The sequence below is a fragment of the Tupaia chinensis genome, unplaced genomic scaffold, assembly GCF_000334495.1.
Source record: "Tupaia chinensis unplaced genomic scaffold, TupChi_1.0 Scaffold000063_1, whole genome shotgun sequence".
NCBI classification, from domain to species: domain Eukaryota; kingdom Metazoa; phylum Chordata; class Mammalia; order Scandentia; family Tupaiidae; genus Tupaia; species Tupaia belangeri.
Genome location: NW_006159521.1, coordinates 1,599,504 through 1,619,901, shown reverse-complemented (window position 1 = coordinate 1,619,901; position 20,398 = coordinate 1,599,504). Strand labels below are relative to the sequence as shown.

At 49.9% G+C, this 20,398-nt stretch overlaps 1 protein-coding gene across 4 annotated transcripts in view; it reads right to left on the bottom strand.

Moving 5' to 3' along the window:
* DAPK2 (death associated protein kinase 2) overlaps positions 1-20,398 on the bottom strand; it is a 190,118-nt gene that overhangs the window by 51,156 nt on the left and 118,564 nt on the right. For all 4 annotated transcript variants that reach the window (XM_027765772.1, XM_006141743.3, XM_014593295.2 and 1 more), the window contains one exon: positions 10,877-11,098. In XM_027765772.1, coding sequence (XP_027621573.1) covers positions 10,877-11,098 — 222 coding nt within the window. The remainder of the gene's footprint in view (positions 1-10,876; positions 11,099-20,398) is intronic.

Below are 20,398 nucleotides of genomic sequence, written 5' to 3'. Positions count from 1 at the left end.
TTAGAAATAGAATTATGAAAAAAAGCCCCCCCCAGCGCCCCCAGCCAGTGGCATGGTGATTAAGGCAGCTGGATCCCATGTGGCTGATCACAGTTTGAGTCCCAGAACTGGCAGTTAGAAAAACACAATGGACATGTGTGCATGAGTGCCCCAAATCCCAAGGCAAGAGTGGAGAAGTGACTTCAGTATGCTCTAGTATGGTCATACCCCTGGGGGTGATTTCTCTCTCTCTCTCTCTCTCTCTCTCTCTTTCTCTCTCAGTAAGTGCATGAACCCTATAGGGAAACAAACAAACAAAAAAGAGGCCCCAGAGAGCTCATTCACCCTTTTTGCCATGTGAGGCGATAGTGAGAGGGCAACTGTCTTTGAGGAAGTGGGTCATAATCAGACACCAAATCTCCTGGCACTTTGATCTTAGACTTCCCAGCCTCCAGAACTATGAGATGTAAACCTCTGTTGTTTATAAGCCACTAAGTTTAATATACGGCAGCCTAAACCAACTAAGACTGGAAACTATAACTGAGTGGGGTGCTGCTGTAACAAATACCTAAAAATGTAGATGAGGCTTTGGAACTCGGTAACAAAAAGATGCTGGAAGGTTTTTGAGATATAAGCTAGAAAAAGCCTACATTGCCGTGAATGGATCATAAAGGGTGATTTCGGAGAGCTCGGAATGAGGGCATTCTCAGAGTTTGAAGAGAATACCTAAGTGGTCATGAACAGAATACTGGCAGAAATTTATGTGGTAAAGGCCATTTTGATGGAAATGAAGAACTTGTTAGCAGCCAGTGGAAAAGGCTCTCCTTGATACGAAGCAGCAGAGACCCTGGCTGTCTCTTATTTGTGTCCTAGTGCTTTGCTTTGCAGAAGGTAGAACTTGTGAGCAGGGAAATTGACTATTTGGTTGAGGAAATGTTTAAGCAAAGTGTTGGAGTGACCTGGTTCCTCTTGACTGCTTATAGTAAAACGCAAAAAGAGAGATATGATTCAAAGAAGAAATTGTTCCCAAGAAATACAAAGGAACCCAAATAGAATCAACCCAAGAAGATCTTCTCCAAGACACATCATAGCAAAATGACCAAAACCACAGACAAAGACAAGATACTAAGATTGGCAAGAGAGAAATGGCAAGTTACCTACAAAGGATATCCCACTAGGCTAACAGCAGACCTCTCATTGGAAACAATGCGAGTGAGGAAAGAATGGGAAAATATATTCAAAGAGTTAAGGGAAAAACAATGTCAACCAAGAATACTGTACCTGGCAAGATTATCCTTCATATGGAAAGAAAAGACAAGGACATTCTCAGATAAACAAAAGCTAAAAGAATTTACCAATATCAGACCAGCTCTCCAAGAAGTTCTGGAGGGAGTGCTATACTGGGAAAACTAAAGACAGACACACAGAAATAATTAGGGTAGGGACAAGTCCTGAGTTGAATGCTATCTTCCAGAATTTAAATGGAAAGATCAGATCACAACAAAAGATAAAGTACATGAGACTGAATTGGTGAAACAGAATTTTATGATTTTTGATTAAAACATCACTAATTTTCTTCTATGCTTTGTTTTGCAGATTTAAAGATTTTTGTCTTCTCTTGAGCTGTCAATAGGTTCATGTATCTAATTGAACAGAATCCTAACCTGTTTCTTGGCTTTAAGTCTTAAGCAAAGTTCACTTACAATCTTTTGATTTTGACTTATTAAAGCTAAAACTGTTTTTTTTTAAAAAAAAAAAAAAAGAAGAATTATTTTATTGAACTTTATTTATTTATTTATTTTAATTGACCAGAGAAGGATGGTGATGAGGGGGGTCAGTGAGAAAATAAGCCACCAATTCTGGGGCTTGAAATGCGGTTGGCCATGTGGGAGTCCAGAGCCCTTAACCACTATGCCACCTGCCAACCATGCTTTTCTTGAAATTAAAAAATGTATTTAAAAAATACCTATTTAATGAGCACAATAAGCTATGTAGCCTCAGCGAGATGCTATCTTATAGTATATTCATTCCACTCACAGAGTTTCATGCCTTAAGTCAAATATGTGTTCACAGATATGTATATATCAGCTGAACTTGTTATTGAAAGTAGTTAGATTAAGATATTTTGTGAATCAATAAAATGGGGTGGGGAAGGAATGGGAAGCAACTAGAGACACCAGAGACAGTGTGGGAGGAGGGTGGGAAATGGCAGAGGGCGAGAAATAGGGAGGGAAAATATATAGATAGATAGATATGAGAAACAAGAAATAGAAAATTATTTGTTGATAATAACATGTATGATTAAGTCACTACACAGTGTATTCTGGATGGGAAATCGCATTTTGTGTGCTATGATGATGCTCAGTGAATTAATAAAAAATAAATTTAAATTTTAAATTAATTAATTATTTAAAAAAGAAATTGTTAAACAAAAGAGAAAAAAATTGGGGACAAACAGATGGCATAATAGTTACATCACTGGACTCCCACATGGTTGACCATGGTTTGAGTCCCAGACCCAGAAGTTGGAAATTCACTCCGGGTGCATGACTGTGCATGCCCAAAATCCTGAGAGAAGAATGGAGAAGAGATTGTGGCATGGCTATCCCTCCTGGGGCATAATTTCTCACTTTCTGTCTCTCTATCTTTCCAGCAAGTACACATGTCCTTTAGCAAAAATCTCTGTAAGAAAAAAAAAAATTAAAACAGGGAAGGAAATATTAAAAGTCTGAAAAATTCTCAGTCTGTTCATATTGGGGAAAAAAATTAGGGAGAGACAAAGCTGTGGCCAAGGACCTTAGATAAGGAGATGAGCATGGATCAGTCATCTCAAAGGATGCCAGGTGCTATTCATCAAGACAATGGGAAGATGAGTCAGCCACCTAAACAGGAGCCAGAACCTGCTGTCTAATTCAATGGAAGAATGCCCCTGAAGTCACACTGGAGATCATGGGGGTGGAGGGGCAAGTGGCTGCCTCTCCCATCACAGGCCCTTAAAGCTAGGGGGTAGAACTATATCAAAGGAGGGGGCCTCTGCTGCCTGGCACTGCCTTATAGTGTGGGCTCTGCTCCCACACTATTGCCACACTCCTCAGTTTCAGCAGGTGCAGTTCCCAGAGGGCCTGGCATGGAATACTCTGTGTCAAGCAAAGCTGTGGGGGCTTGGCTGCCTCCACCTGGATTTCAAGGGATGCCTTGGGGAGCTAAAAGGGCCTTGAGCAGTGACCACCTTGGGGCTGGGACCAGTGCAGAGAGTTCCCACTAGGGCAGTGCCGTTCCTAAGACCCCAGACCAGTTGAACCACTGGTAGGCCACTGCAGCCCATGGGAACTGTAGTGTGAGCTGTGCCCAGAGATGCCATGGGGGCGGAGTCACCCAAAGTCCCAGAGGGTCTGGAGAGCAGACCACTGAGCCAAAGATTATTCTTGAGCCTTTAGATTTGGGGCTGGCCCAGGCCCTGTGACCTTTTTCTTTCCTATTTCTCCCTTTTGAAATGTGAACAGCTATCTTATTTGTCCCACCATTATACTGAGTTGTCAGAAAAGTCATAATGCATTTTTGTGTAGAAAAATACATCATGACTTGGGACCAGCAGTTAGCGTAATGGCTATGACACTGAACTTCCGTGTAGCCCACCGTGGTTCGAATCCTGGACCTGGTGGCTTAAACTCACGCTGGACACGTGTGCGTGCATGCCCAAGATCCCGAGAAAAGAATGGAGGAGAAGGGATTGCAGGGTGGCCATCCCCCCGGAAGGTGATTTCTCACTTTCTGTCTCTCTGTCTCTCTCTGTCTTTCTGGTGAGCGTACACGCCCTATAGCAAAAACCTCTCCATTAAAAAAAAAGGAGAAGAAGAAAAAGAAAAATACATTATAACTTTTCTGGCCCAGCATATCTTTTTTTTTTTTTTTTGAAGAGAGATTTTTGCTATAGGGCATGCACACTCATCAAAGAGACAGAGAGACACAAAAAGTGAGAAACTTACCCCCAGAGGGGATGGCCACACTGCAATCCCTTCTCCTCCAGTCTCCTTTTAGGATTTTGGGCACACGTGTACATGCACCCAGGATGAGTTTAAAGTCGCTGGATCCGGGACTTGAACCACTGTCAACTATGTGGGAACCCAGTGATATAACCATTATACTATCTGTTGGTCTCCCCAATATATTTTAAAAGACATAATATGTTTGATGTCACAGGTACACAGCTAGAGAGAAATTTATCTCAGATGAATCATACCTTGAGTCTTACCCAAAAAAAAAATTTATATATGATTTAGATGATATTTTAATTAGATTTTGGATTAATGTAGGAATGAGTTAAGACTTTGAGGGCTGTTGGGGTGGAATGAATGTATTTTACATGTGAGAAAGACAGGAATTTTGTGGAGTGGAGGGGAGCAAGAACAAAATACTATAGCCTGAATGAACTAAGACATGACGAGGAGGAACAACTGCTGGTCAGGAACTGAAAGCCCTGTTGTTACATTGAGAAATAGGCAGTTTGTCTTTCGCTATTGACAAAGAGGCAGTTTGGCTTGCCCTATTGCAGCAAAGAACTGAAGGACAAGAAAACAAGCTGCTGAGTATCATGTTCATGGAGAGGGAAAAAGAGATGCATCCCACAGACAGAATGGACCAGTGCTAGTAAGGGAGGCAAGCACTGCACCATCTTCTTCTCAGGTCTCCTTCAATCTTGTTTTAGACTTTTTGTTTGGTCAAAGCATGTGGTCCAGGTCTCCTCCAGCTTGCTACTTTTTATCTTTGTTTCCAATATTTTTTTGCTTCTTGTGAGTCTTATGTAGTTGATTAATTTGAGTTTGAAATTAAGTAAGCAGGTTATGGGCACTCCTTAACCCTTGGGCTCCTGGTATCCTAACCAACACCTAACACTGCCACTGACCTTGGGCAACTCCCCTCCCTTCCAGGGCAGCCTTGGTTTCCTCACCTGTAAATGAGCAAACTGGGCAAGCTGACCCCTAAAGCCTCCTTTCTTTGATTTGATAAAAGACAGCCTCTTCACGGGCTCAAGAGAAGCTAGGTTTGGTTCCTAATTTAGACATGTGGCCCCAATCACTGTACTGAGACAAAACACTCTAGAATTCTACTTTTGATATTTGATACTACTTTTATCGCATGCCATACTCTGGCACCCTATGACTGACATGACAGAAATGGAGGCTCACAGGACCAAAAAACAAACAAAAAAAGACCTCTCTCTTGTGATTTAAGGTTGTCAGAAAAAAAAAAAAAAAGGAGGTTTTTATTTGCTGAGTCTGGCAGCCCCACTGGGCTCGTTTATCATCTGACAGATGCTGGGTATCCAGCCAGCATGTGCCTCCTCCCTGTGACTGGGACAGAGTTAAGGGTCACCACAAGAAAAGATCCAAGGAAGGAGCCCAGCTGTGGTGGCTACCCTGGTGGATGCTGCCACTCAACAGGTGGAGGCCACACAGGAGGCCCAGGTTTGTTCCCTAGCCCAGTGTAAGAGCCAAGTATGTGCCTGTAGTTCTAGCAACTTGGAAGGCTGAGGCAGGAGGACTGTAAGACAGTGAGACTGGGAGAAGGGGAGGATCTCAGGAGGGAATCTGGACCATGGGATCCAGGACTTAGCTCCCACAGTACCTAGTGTGAAAAGACTTTCAACAGAAATTTGGTGACTAAAAGAACAAAGAAAGAAATAAAATATTTAAAGTATCAACACAACATAGGATGCTCTACATTACACAGACTGAAGCCTGGACACCTGCAAAAGACCATTCAGAGCCCTTTGCAAATGTTCACACCTGCAGCACCCCCTCTGAGACTCACAGACGCCGCCGGGCCTTTGTCTTCACATTTCCTGAGCACCCCACCACCAGCGGCTCCTGCCAGATGTGGGACCTGTGATCTCATGCAAATCTCTTGGCCTAAAATCACAATCCTACCATTCCTACCTTTAATAAAATACTGCACAAATATAAAAGAGTATTATAATAGGGATGTATTCTGTCACCCAAAGCCAAGGAGAAATGAAGGCCAGGCTGGGCAAGGACTCTGCGGGGCAGTAACTACACATGTAGAGACCTGGGGAGACGAGGAGGCCTATTGGGATGAAGAAGGGAGATGCCACTGTGATCCTTAGATCCTTAGTCCTCTTCCCAGGGACTCAGAAGGTGAAGGCTGATGAGCCTAGCCTGACAGCTCATCAAGCCCTGGACCCCCAGGTGGGGACAGTCACAGCCATGCTTGGTTGCCTCTTTTCAGAGCCCAGTAAAGGAGCTTGTTTCTTTCCCCCAACACAGTATCTCCAAGGCGGTTAGCTTTAAGACTTCTGCCCTGTGGTCACTCCCCATTTCCTTCCAAACTTCTTTCTTCTCCCATCTTAAATCTCTCTCTCTTTTTTTTTTTTTTTTTGGAGAGGTTTTTTGCTATAGGACGCGTGCGCTCGCCAGACAGAGAGAGACATAGAGACAGAAAGCGAGAAATCACCCCCCAGGGGGGATGGTCATGCCACAATCCCTTCTCCTCCATTCTCCATTCTCCTCTCGGGATCTTGGGCACTCACACACACGTGCCTGGAGTGAGTTTTAAGCCACCGGGTCCAGGATGCAAACCGCGGTCGACTACATGGGAGTCCAACGACATAGCCATTACACTAACTGCTGGTTCTCCCATTTTAAATCTCTTAAGCTCTCAAATGAAATGCAAAACCCAATGGTGTGGCCTCCTCTCCTCTAGTAGCACTTCCAGGATGGGCCCCTTCCCGCTAAGCTGACCTTTGCCTCCTTCCTCCCTGCAGGCTGGTCTGCCTGCTGGAAATGCTTTTCCAAATTCTTCCTGGAATGTGTGCAAATGGCCTGTGTAGGCAGCCGCGGCCGGTGGACGCTGCCCGAGCTGCCGGGGGCCCAGGGAGCTGGGCTCAGTTTGGGGAAGTGAGCACCACCATGGCCGCCCTGGAGCACCCTGCCAGGTATCGGTTCCCACAGGCTCCAAGTCTAGGAGGCGCCCGAGTGGTCAGGGGCCTGCAACCAGGGGAGGCCTGCCCAACCTTCCCGGGGCAGCCTTACCTTTCTCAGGGAAGCCCCACACGTACATGAGTTAATCTACCGAGATTCTGAATGTCTTCCTCATGCCGGTCAGAAGTCAAATGATATGGAACTATAATTCATACCCTCCTGACTGCCTTCGACAGCCATGACCAGAGGCAGCTGCTTCTGAGGGGGTCACAGATGAGATAATAACAGCTAGAAGGGACTGAACATGGGGCTGAGAGTGTCTTCCTAGCCTGGCCCCCTGTACCAGAAAGCAGGAGGAAGCCTTGTACCAGGAAACAGTTACTGAGAGGGGTAGTGAAATCAGGGTAGACTCATTCATAAAATCAGCAACTGGGTAGAATTCAACAGAGCAGGTGGACATTAAGCCCCGAATTCAGTTACTGGACAAACCCACTAACCTCTCAGGGCACAGTGAGGTCCGGGGGCCGAAAACTACTGATCAGCCCAACAGGAGTGCACCCAGTCCTCCTCTCCTGGGAGGTCGTCTCTCTCAGGGAGGCTTAGGCACAGTCTTAATAAGTGTGTGTCTTTTCTAATCTTTTAAGTCTTTAGGACTCCATAGCTGGGCACCCTGAGAGCAATGACACAGTGCAGAAGTCAAGGAGGCGATAGAAACTGTGAAGAGACAGAACTAAACAAGGAGGGCAGCCCCATAAACAGGTGATAGAAATACCAGTGTGACAACTGATGTTCCCGATGGTGCACTGAGCTCACAGGAAGAGAGCACGGAGCTACTGCTGCCCACACGCCTGCTGGGAGAAACAGGAACATCTCAAGAGCATCCATAATTCAACGCCTGGGGTTCTACAACCAGGGAGAAGCTGGCCATTTCCCCAGCAGTCAAAGAAATGCCAATTCAAATGACAACAAAGCATCAATTTATAACTATAAACATCAATAAATAATGAAACATGTTCTAAAACAAATGACTCAGGCCCGGCAAGACTACAGTCTAATATGATGTTCCTATGCTGCAGATGGTATTGGTTAACCAACACCAGCTTTGAAAGAGCGTGTATCAGCCAGCCCTGGTGGTGTGATGGTAATGCAGCACTCTGAAATGCTGAGCCTCATAGGAAGGTTCTAGGCTCACATCCTGAGGCCTCCCTGTACATGCTGGGAGTATGCATATCCATGATCTTGGTGGCATGAAACACCACTCTGTTGGGGGGTGCCTGTCTCTCTCTCTCATGGAAGGACAAATAAACAAACTTTATAAATAAAAATACAGAAAATGAAGATATCAAGAGTCTTAAAAATGCCAGCCTTTGACCTAGTTATCCCACTCCTGGGGGTAAGAATGAGTTCAAAAGAAAATGGGAAAATCATGGGAAGAAAGTTATTTGATCAGTAACTTCATAATGGTTAAAATCTGCGAAATAAAAAACAAATGTCCAGGCTGGCAGATGGTGTGATGTTTAAAAGTGCTGGACTCCCTCATGGTCAACTGCAGTTCGAGTCCCAGACCTGGCGACTTGCTTTCTCACTTTCTCTCTCTTTCTCTCTTTCTTGCTCTCACTTTCTCACTCTGCCCATCTCTAGTCAAATTTAAATAAATAAATAAATAAATAAATAAAGTTTAAAAAATTTCTCAGAAAAACACAAATGTCCAATAATAGGGAAATACCAATATGAAAGTTAATGAAACATGATACAGTCAGGTAAAGGAGAAAAGGTTATTTATGGAAGTGTGTTAACTGGCGGTTGCGGGGGAGTAGAGCAGGAAATTACAGAAGTACAAACAGAAGAAGATGGAGAGGAACCCCATGGAGAAACCTAAGTAGCTGTGTTTGGGTTGCAGGATTATGAACGTGATTTCTTTCTAATTCCTGGGCAACTTTTTTTTTTCATAACAGATTTTTCAATCAGTAGTCTGGTCTTCCTAGCAAGGTGGGCTTGACACACTGATGGGGATCAAGACACCAACTGCTGACGCTTAGCCTTGGGCATGCCAGCTACATGACTGGCCACACTGGGGGACTCCTACGGGCTTCTGTCTGGGTCAGGCAGATGCACTAACTAATAATGCAACAGGCTGGGAGGTCCATGGGAGAAACACGAGGGCAGTGGGGGGAGAGAAGGGCAGAGCATGAACAAGTGTTTGCATTTAGTCTTTGCACTGAAATGCATAACTTAAGAATCAAATGTGGGGGCCCGGCAGGTGGTATGGTTTTAAGGTGCTGGACTCTCACATGTCTGACCATGGCTTGAATCCTAGACCAGGCAGCTTGCTTTCTCCCTCTCACTCTCTCTCTCTCTCTCTCTCTCTCTCTCTCTGGTGAGTGAACATGCCCTAAAGTAAATTTTTAAAAAATAATAATAATGGGACCAGCAGATGACGTAATGGTTACATCAGTGGACTCCCATGTAGTTGACCACAACTGAAGCCCCAGACCTGGCGGCTTAAAACTCGTGCTAGGCATGCGCGCGTGTGTGTGTGTGCCCAAGATCCCGAGAGGAGACTGGGGAAGGGATTGTGACATGGCCATCCCACCCAGGGGGGATTTCTCACTTTCTGTCTCTCTGGTGAGCACATGTGCCCTATAGCAAAAAAAATCTCTCTAAAAATAATAATAAAACTACAATTAAATAATTCTTCTAAAAAAATAAAATGCAAGAGTATGCAAATATCTATCTGTTACCTATTCTCACATTAGAGAGAACTCAAATGCCAGGGGTCTGTCCAGTCCATAGGCAGTTAAGGATGTCTGCCAGAGCCCTACCTGCTCATTCCATAGAGATGCTTCCAGGAGAATACCAGGGTGGCCATCCAATCCTAGAGCCCTGGTGTCACCTACCCAGATTCCACCAAGCCCTGTGATATCTTTCCCAGTGAGGCAGTGTCAGGCCATCCTGCTCATACTCAGAGCTGTCTGTGCAAGCAGGACAGCTATGGACTCAGGTGCTGGCACCACTACCTGGCTGTGGCCCCTGTGAGTGACCTGGCCTCTCAGTGTTCTCAGTTGTAAAATGGGGACAATAAACATCTTTGTGTGACAGCATTGTTATGGGGACTAAACGAGGGAACAGGAGTATGAGGCACAGCGACTAGAACAGAACCTCTCTGGGGGCAGTGGCGTGCTGATTAAGGCTGGATTCCACATGGCTGACTGTGCAGTTTGAGTCTCAGACCCAGTGGCTTGAAAAGCATACCAGGTGCATGTGTGTGTTTGCCTCAAATCCTAAGAGAATGGAGAAGAAGGGACTGTGGCATGGCCATCCCCCATGGGAAGAGGGTCCCTCTCTGTCTCTGTTTCTCTCCTGCAAGCACACACACCCTTGGGCAAAAATATTTTTAAAGAAAAAAAAATTCTATGTGAGCAATAAATCACCATCATAGTCACTGCAAGGGTTGAAGATGACGAAGCAACTGGCAAATGCTCAGCGAACAGCAGGCTCTCGAACAGCGGCTACCACGTACTAACAGGCGTCAAGCTCAGCACGCATGCCGTGGCTTTCCCCAGGAAAGGGCTGGCGAGGGCTGCCGCAGGACCCAGGGTATTCGCTCTTCCCCTCTCGTAGGACAGACCCCCAACACCTTCTCCAGCTCCTCTCCCCACCCTCTTCCCTCTGGCACCCTACCACCTGCTCCTCCAGCCAGGGACCCACCCAGGGCCAGCCATTTCTTCCCCTTGAGCCCTAGGACCAGTGGCAGCCCCCTGCCCCTGCTACTCCACAGGCTCGCCTCCTCTGGCCCAGTCTCAGGAGGAGGATGGGGTAACTGAGGCATCTCCTCTGGGCTGAGCCTACCTGTAGTTCCTGCTGCCCTGGGAGCTGTGGCTGTAGCTCCACACTCTGCCTCGCCTGTGCCCACCAGTGCCCTCCCAGCACACCCCCAGCGCCCCAAGTGCTCCACTCACAGTTCGAGGATGAGCACCACGTCGGTGCGGTTCTCGTAGACGTCGTGCAGCGTGATGACGTTGGGGTGCAGCACCTGCCGCAGGATGCTCACCTCCCGCTCGATCTCCTCCCGCTCCACGCCCCGCCGGCTGGCCCGGCTCTGCCTCTTCTTGATGAACTTGGCCGCGTACTCAAGTCCCGTGCTCTTCTCCCGGCACTTCTTCACAATGGCGAACTGGCCACTAGGGGACAGGGAGCCACACAATCAGGAAGTCATCATGGCCATTGGGAAAGTGACCCTATTGTCAGTTACCAGCCCGTGCTAATTCAGAGTCACACCTGCCCCTCCCCCGGGTGACAAACAGTGTCTGAGATGAGGCAGGTCCTGGGTACCACTTCCCATCATGGCTTCTGTTGTTGTTGCTAAGGGAGGTGGTGGGTGTCAGCCAGAGAGAGGCAGACAGAGAGAAATAAAGCAAGAATCACTGCCCGGGGGGATGGCCATGTCACATTCCCGTCTCCTCCATTACCCCCCCTTGGGTTTCTGGGCACACACACGTACTCCCCATGTGCTCCTCATGCCACTGAGTCCGGCACTCAAACCATGCAGTTGGCCATGTGGGATCCAGGCCTCAATCACCATGCCACCTGCCGGCCCCCAAACTTCTTTGCTGTTTACTAGGAATGGATGTTAGTGTTGGAATTCCCAGTGCACAGAGGCGAACACAGGCCCTGAAAGGTTACTGACGTGTTCTGGATGACACGGCCTCGTCACTTTGTGCAAAGACCCAGCAAGAGCCAAGTCTAGTATCCACCAGGGAAAGCCGCAGTGTCCATAGACAGACTGGGCTGGTGGGGTCCTGGTCTGCGCGGAGGCAGCCTAGCCAGCTTAGTACAACAGAGATCATCACAGCGGGAGGCTGGCGTGGCCACAGAGCTGTTCAGTTAGGACAATGGGCATGAGGAGAAGGCAGGTGACTCGCCTCCACGCCAGACACCGGTTCTCCAAGGGAGCTGTGGGAGTCAAGATCCTAGTTCCCTGCAAGGGCTAGAACCCAAGGCTGGGCCTGCAAATCCCTCGCTCCAGGGACCAAGGCAGCCACCATGCAGTGGGATCCACGTCTGAGGGGCAGTCCTGGCCAGCTTCCAGAATGCTCCGAGGGTAACCCATCCCACAACCTCTGGCCTCATCATCTCAGCTTGGATGACGGGCAGGAGCAGATCTACATCCTGGAGGCTTCCCGGGGCCATCCCTCTTGGGCTCCTCCCTCCCTTCCCGCCATCTTCTTCCATCGCCCCTCTAGATTTCCAGTGTGGGTACGCAGGAGTGCTGACTCGGCTTAATAAGGGGCTGCCGGGCTCCAGACGCCATACGTTCTCCCTCAGTAGCTCCGGATAAAGGTTACCCCACGAAATGCTCAGTAGCTGCCCCAGTCTCAGAAACTAGCATCGCCTCTGGGCCACTCTGTTATTAGAACAGTCCCCGAGACCGTCCTCCAAACAGCTTGAGCGACAGCAGTGGAAAGTCACGTCGGGCAGGCCAGCCACGGCTATGCCAACACTTAAATGGCTTTCCACGGCGACTCCTTTGGGGATGTCACGGGGTCTCTCCATGCCCTCACCCTCCAGAACCTGCACGTGGCAGAACCTGCACGGACACGGGTATGGGGGAGCTCTGGGGGAGGGAGAGGCCCCTGGAGGCTGAGCTCGGCAGGGAAGGCTTTGTGGAGCCACATGCATATCGGACTGTCCACTACCTCCCAAGTTTCAGCCAGGCAGACCCCAGTTACGGGCTCTGAGCTGTCCACTCTCCAGGGGCTGCCGCAGGTGAGGTGAAGCCAGGCCGCCCAATGCCAGAGTTTAAAGTCGAGCACAGGCAGTCACTAAGAGCCACTTTAGGCCTCAGGGACATTGGGTCCCCAGGTTGGTGCCAGCAAATATTTGACAACACTTCTGGCCCCAGGCAGCTGTGAGTCTCGGCCACAGGGTGGCCACAGTCCTCTCATCTCTCTCTGGCACCTCAGTAGGCACGGGCAGAGCCTGGCGTTTCAGAGCTCCCACTGCCTTTTATTAAAAGAGGTTCTTTTACTGTAGGGCGTGTGTGCTCTCCAGAAAGACAGAGAGAGAGACAGAGAGACAGAATGCGAGAAATCACTCCCTGGGGGGATGGCCACGCCGCAATCCCTTCTCCTCCATTCTCCTCTTGGGATCTTGGGCATGCACACACGTGCCCCCGGCACAAGTTTAAGCCACCGGGTCCGGGACTTGAACCGCGTCGCCTACATGGGAGTTCAGCAACATAGCCATCAGGCCAACTGCTGGCCCCTCCCACTGCCTTTGGAAAGCAGCCCTGAATCTCCACTGGACTGCTGGGGCAGGCAAAGCTTTTGGATTGATTGCGATGTGTTGAAGGGTACAGAACCCACGGGGGCTGCAGAGTTTGGTTTGAAACCCCCATCCCCCAGCCTCAGCCCCGCGCTGTGCTGACTGGGCAGACCTGGGGAGAGGCGGAGCTCAATGTCTCAGGTCACCTTGACACAGGTTCCCTTTCTCATGTTCCTCCTCACCTGCCTGCAAAATTCCTCGGATGCTCAGAGAGAAATGTGTGCTTACTTCTCCTGCCCAAGGTTTCTCTCTGGAGAAACAGCGGTAGCAGGAGAGGTGGCCAAGGACAGGCCCACTGTGCAGGCATCTCCCCACAGAGGGAGTCCTGAGAGTGGGTGACCAGGACGAAGCAGGCAATACCACTCAACTCGCCTCTCTTCACTCAATGGAACCCCTTCAGGGAAAGCCGAGGCTGCTGCTTGCTCCATGCTTTCCCCTTGGGCTGTCACCAGGAGTGGAAAATACCCTCCCAAGGGTCGACCCCCAGGCTACAAGGCTTTGGGCAGGAGAGCAGGCTCCTTGGACAGGCAGGCCCAGACTTAGGGACTTACAGGATATCACTTGGGGCAAGTTGCTATCTGCCCTGGGGATCAGTTTCCTTATCTGTAGAACGGGGACCCTGATTCTGAGCTAGAGAATGGGGAAGTCAGAAGCACCTACAATGGCGGCCCACAGTCAGTGCTAATGCACAGCGCACATGCAGGCCGAGCAAAGGGCCTCAGAGACTGAGGCACTGATTCAAACGGTCTGGAAGATGTAGCGGGGATCAGCTTAATACTAACCCCACTGGTGACTCCCGTGACAGTTAGAGGTGGGGATACCTCCATTCTAAGTAGTTAGCTGGCTCCTTCAATCCCAGGGTGGTAGTTCTCGACCTGGCTACGCACTGGCATCATCTGGAAGCCTTCACAGCTCCTGGTGTCTGGGTCTCACGCAGAGGTTCAGCTCTCCTGCGTGCGGGCTGCAGCCTGGGGATGGGATATCTGAAAGCCCACCGGGTGACTGATGCACAGGCAGGCTGACAGTCACCAGCTGGTGACAGCTCTCTGCTGACCTCCATGATCTCCAGAAGCCGCGGTGCATCCTGTCACTCCCACACTCTGTCGTCAGGGCTGCTCCCACACAGACCTCTGATCTGGCCATTAAGGGGGTCACGGGGGAGTGTCCTCTCTCCCAAGAGCACAGTTTTTGCTTAAGGGGGGTTAGCAATCTCGCTGTAGATTAGGACACTCCAGGCTTTGGGGTAACGGGGAGTTTGCAGTCAAGCACCTCCTCCCCAATACTGCATACAGAGAAGCACAAAAGCGGAACGGGAAGTGACTCTAGCGTGCCTGCCCAAGGACACCAGTGGACATGACGGCAGGTGACGGCGGGGATGGTGACAGGCCTCTGCTCACCAGGAACGCTCCGAGTCAGAAGCTGAGCACCTACAACGCAGAAGCCACCCAGCCAGACCGCAGGAGCATAGGGCGGGTGGCGAGGGCCTCTCTGGGTTAGAGCAAAGCCATCAGAGAATCCCAGGCCACCCACAGACAAAGGAAGAGGGGGGAACTAGCTGACCTCTGATGGAGATCACTGCCATTGCTAATTCGAATGTTCCAGGAACTGGACTGATACACCTAGGCAAGGCAGTGCGCTCTGGCTTCCCCCACGATGGGTCGACGCCTAGTCCGCGGTCTAATGGGGCAAGGGGATGGCGATCGGGGGCCTGATGCCGGTTCCTGGCTGCCATCAGAGCTCAGAGCTTTGCAGGCTTGGACAAGGAGCTGCCCTTCAGCTAACATTTCTTGCCGCCACCTGAGAGCTGCTGGTTGGAAATCCCCAAAGCAGCAACTCTAAACAGGAAGGAGTGCTTCTCCTTCACTCTCCAAATTGCTTCTCTGGGCTGGGGTCAAGAGATGCAGGCCATTGCTAGAGTCCTATAACCTGCCACAACTCTGGGGCCCTGGTCAACTCCTTGGACCTCAGTTTTCCCCCCTGTCAAATGGGGATGCCTAAACCTTCCCTACTACCTTCCAGGGTTGTCTGGGAAACCGTGAGACAATGTCTGAGACAGGACTTTACCATCCAGTGCTGGGTGGGCGGGAACCCTGGGCCCCAGGCTGGCTTGCAAAAGTCACGTAGGAGGCGCTGGGTGGGAGGGAACCCTGTGTCCCAGGCTGGCTTGCAAAAGTCACGTAGGAGGGTTTGGTGAGGGACAGTAAATCCGCGAGACAGGAAACTATCCTCCTCGCTTTTGCCAGCATGCTCTCCTGCAATGACCTCAGGGACACACCTACACAGCTGTCTTCCCAGGGAGGCAGCTCAGCTCCTCACTCACTCAGCACTGGGGACACAGTGGGGCTATGGACAGATCAGTAACACTGGCAGATGGGCCTCGCTCCAGAACGTGGCAGGGTCCAGGGTGACGCCCCACGCGGGCTTGCCTACTGTCTGTCCAAGAGTCACAAGAAAAGGAATATTTTAAACAGCTTCTCAGTGCTCAGAAATGACTCCCGTGCCGGCACCTAAGCTTCATGGAAGAGCCTGGCTCGATCATGCCCCAATTCTTCACTGCCACTAGAGAAGAAGCCAGGCATAACCAGAACGTCACAATGTCACACCATGGCATGCGCACTGTGGCCATGCCAACATTCATATCCAGCTTCTCTCTCTCAAACTAATTTTATATTTATTCCCTCTTTTAACATTCGTAGGCATCATTCTTAGATCCACTCTACAGATTAAAAAAATAAATAAGTAAAAAATAAAAACCCTAGACTTAAAGAAGTTAAATGACTTGGTAGCTGGGCCAGGTGACAGGGACTGAAAGCAGAGTGATGACACAAACCCTGGCTGATGGATTCCAGCTTCAGGGAGTCTTTTTCCTTTTCTTTTCTCTCTCTCCTTTTTTTTTTTTTTTTAATGCCAGAGGGCACATGCAATTAAGAGAAAGAGAGAAGGCAAGGACCCCACAATGTGGCTGGGAATGCTGCAATCCTCTGTCCTCCAATTCTCCTCCCACCAGGATCTTAGCACGTGGGCACACATGAGTGTGTTTTTCAAGTTGGTGAGGCCAGGACTCAAACCCTGGTTGGCCGTGTGGGTCCCAGTTTCCTCTGTGCAGCACCACCTGCTCACTCCGAGGCCAGCCCTGGTGAGACCCTCAGGGAAACTAACCAAGCAGTGGGGACTAAGTAGTGAGGAGCGAGTCCCTAGTAAGGAGGAGTGTTTTATCACTAACATTGTTTATTCCTGCCAGTGCATGGTGATAGTAAGCTGCAGAATGATTTGTATTCAGTTTCGTTACTGGTTTAAAATTCTCAAGACAACGCACCTCCCATTGCCTGTCTCAAGGTGGGCTGCGCCACTGCCCGCCCCCACCCTCATGGTGAGCTGTGACCAACCTGACTTGTGTCAACTGCCTGAGAACGAAGGTTTGTAACATCTACGGCTAGACTGGGTCTAATTCATCCCCTTTCTCAGTCAACTCTAAAAGTGCCCATGAATTAAGTGACCTGCCCCAAAGTCACCAGTTTGTCAAGGTGGAGAAGACATGGGACTGCAGAGAATGGAGGAAACCAACCCAGGGACACTGCCACAGGAGGTAAGCATTATCCGGGGTGGGCAGGCGTGGAGGGCAGTTTCCTCCTCCTGCTTCCCCACAGGGGTCGCTCCAGTTCCTCTTCCCATCCTGGAGAACAATAGGCTGTCATTCCTCTGGAATTACCCTGCAAGTTTTCAGGGCCAGGGAGCAGAGACAATGGCTAGAATCTTCTAGTCAAGGCCACCCAGATTCAGTTCAACAGGTGGAGAAACGGGACCTGCGACCAAATGTCTCAAAGGCAGAAGCAGCTCAGCTCTATCATCCGCAGGAACCAGGCTGGCCCACACCCAGATCCACAGCAACAGGCTGTCTGGGGATGGGGTCACTGAGACCCTCCCCACTCTTCTGACTGGCCAGGCTCTGGTGCTGTGTGGCTAACCCTGCCTCTTATCTCCCTCCTCTCCCCAACACATCCAGCCTCTAGCCAGCACACTCCAGGTCCCTGAGAACAAGAGCCCTTCTGATCTCCTGTACCCAAACTTGGAATTTAGAGTCAAAAGAACCAGGTTCTAGTTCCAGCTCTGCTGCCTTCATCAAATCATGACGCTGAGCCTCGATGTCCTTGTGTGTAACAGACGTGAGGACACCCCGCTCACATCCAGGTTGCAGAGAGAATGAAAGGAGGCAAGTGCATGAAAGCACCGTGCGAACCATGCTTTCCCCACAACTGTGAGCTTTTCTTCCCTTCCCTCCACTGGCTCACCACACGGGATGCTGGGATCCATTTTCCAATCCCAGCATATGTTTTTAAGTTGCCAGATGCACATGCACTCACCAGAGACAGACAGAGAGAAGGCACCCCTTTGTGGGCATGGTCATGCCACAATCCCTTCTCCGTTTCTCCGTACTGTCAGGATTTGGGGCAAACACACGTGCCCGGCGTGTGTTTCAATCCCTTAGCGCTGAGATCAAATCGCATGGTCAGCCACATGGGATCTGGCTCCCTTAACCACCAGGCCATGGAGCTGGCCCAGCCCAGCAAGCCTGCCCAGCCCAGTCCAGCAAACCTGCCCGGCCCAGCCCAGCATATTCTTAAACCTGATTTGGCCTGGTTGAATCCCCTCCTCAGATCCCAGCTGGAAGATGGGCAGTGCTGGGGAGGGCCATGGCTGCTGAGAAGCAGGGTGCTGAGGCATCATCAGGGTCCAGGAAAGCAGAAAACACTTCAGGACCCAGCTGCCCAAGATCAGGGCAAGTGAGGACCCAGGTAGCCAGGACAGAGTGGAGAAGCATAGCATTATCAGAAGTCAGAGCAGGAAGCAGGGCAGGATTCCATGCCAGAGAGATGAGAGTAAGGAGCGAACATTTACCCAAAGCCTGGGGGCAGCACGGCAGGGACAGGCACGCAAGGCAAGGAGCGGGGAGCGCAGGGAGGTTTGACAAGGGGCAAGGCAGGCGCGGCAGGCAGGGGATCCGGAGCAGGGACACTGGTGGGGAACCTGCGAACAGAAGCGGGCCAGCGCTGCTCAGGGGCCTTTCTTCCCAGCCAGTGAGCGGAGCCCATGTCTAGGGAATGCATTTCTCCTCCCTGCACACATCACCGGGTGTCTTTCTAGTCTCCTGACGATGACTTCTAAATTCACTTTATGTGAAGCCCTCACTCAAATCTTTCCTAGAAGTTCAACACGTAAAATGGATAAAGAACTGTGCTTCTTTATGGGGAGAGACATTTGGAGCCCATCCACCCCAATCCCACCCTAAAGCTCAAGGGAACACAGTTTGAGAAGCACGCTCTTAGATGCTGCCAAAGAAGATTCCAATTGTAAATGAAAACAAGGGAGGAGCTGGCCCTGAAGCCTAGGGGTTAAGGGAGCCGGGCCCCTCGTGGCCTACTGTGCTATTGAAGCCCAGCCCAGGTAGATTGAAAACGCTGCTTGGTGCATGTGCACACATGCTCACAGTCCGGATAGGATAGAGAGATGGAGGAGAAGGGATTGAGGCATGCATGACCAGCCTGTGTTGGGACCGGGGTGAGAAGACTTTCTATTAAGTCTCTCTCTGGCAAGCATACACACCCTCTGACAACTTAAAGAAAAAAAAAAAAAACAAAGGCAAGAAAATATAGGAAAAAACAAACACCCATAGCTTCTCAAAATTCTTATCTGTTCTTTTAAGGAGTCACTCTGATCGAGCTGATCTGTCAACAAAGAAACACATGTAGGATAAAAACAGGGAGCCAGAAGCCTCCAGGGAGCTGAATCAGGCCTACTAACGGTCCTTGTCCCCAGGTCCCAGGGGGCTGCTCTGTGCTGCCTGTGGCCGCTGCTTTCACAGGTTGGTTAGTTCATTTCATCCCCTGGCCCTGCAGATGAAATTCCTTCCTCTAGCCTTTTTTTTTTTTTTTTAATCTTTTGTTTAAAAAAAAATTTTTTTTCTCAAGCACAGAAAGGAAGGAACTGTTGAGCAGAGCCAAGTTGGACGAAGGTCTGGTTTCTTTCTGGGGTCTATTTTTTAAGTGTGAGCACATTTTGATGCTGTTGTCAAATGAATGTGAGCCGACGATAAAATTAGGTTCGATTCAAGTTGAACTTGGCTATATACAGAAAGGTTTCCACTAAAAAACCTACGGCTCTGTCTTGTGGTGTTGCCATAGTCTGGGGTCTGACGTGGTGACGCTGACACCACGCAGGTTACCGCGGCCGTGCTGGGCTTGCAGGGAGCCACCCCACCCTCCTGCCCATCTACTCTCCCGCCCGCCTGTCCACTCAGCCACCCGTCACTGGCTGCTTTATCCCTCCTCCTCTCATTTACGGACCACGGTCCTACACGCTATCAACAGACACGCCCCACGACTGGAGGGGCTTACAGTCTGTGGCAGAAATCAAACACTAAACGGAAATACGGCACAGATGCAAACGAAATAAAATATCTGCAACACTTGGAGAGGCCGGCTGTGACACACAGATGCTTCATTTTGCGGAGACCCTAAGTCACCTCTCTACCTCCCTTCGTCCCTGTCACGTGGCCACTTTCTCAAGGCCATGCACCAGGAAGCTAAGCTCGCCCTTTCCTCTCCTCCTAGTGGGTGTGGAAGGAAGGAGAGAACTAACAGTCGAATGGCCGATTGTGCTCGGTAGGGTCAGGCAGGCTTCCCACCACCCCAGTTCACCCAGGATGAATCAAGGAGTTCAACAGAGCACGTCTGCATGCTCATTCCTAGAAAGGTTAGCCAGGCTGCCAGCCAAGCAAAGCCAGGAGACCGGACCAGAAAGCTCACACCTCGGACGTGAGCTTGCGCTGCACAGCAAGAAAAAGACTGCAGAGGGAGGTGAGAAAGCCCTGCGTGGTTGAGGTTCTCCTTCTACCTGGAGGTACAGGGTCATCCCTCCTGAAATGGTTAGTGGACAGTTCACCTTCTAGAATACCCTTCCCCCAGCTTGTCAAACCCTCCCCTCTGGTATACAGAGCTCTCCCGTACCCTGGCTGTCTGCTGTGACCTTTTCACCTCTTCCTGGCCCACGTCGCCCACCTGTGATCCTTCCCATAGGATTCACGTAAGGTGACAAAAGGTTCCAAAGGATTAACCTGTCCTTCCCTCAAAGTAACACGATCACATTTTAATAGCATCTCT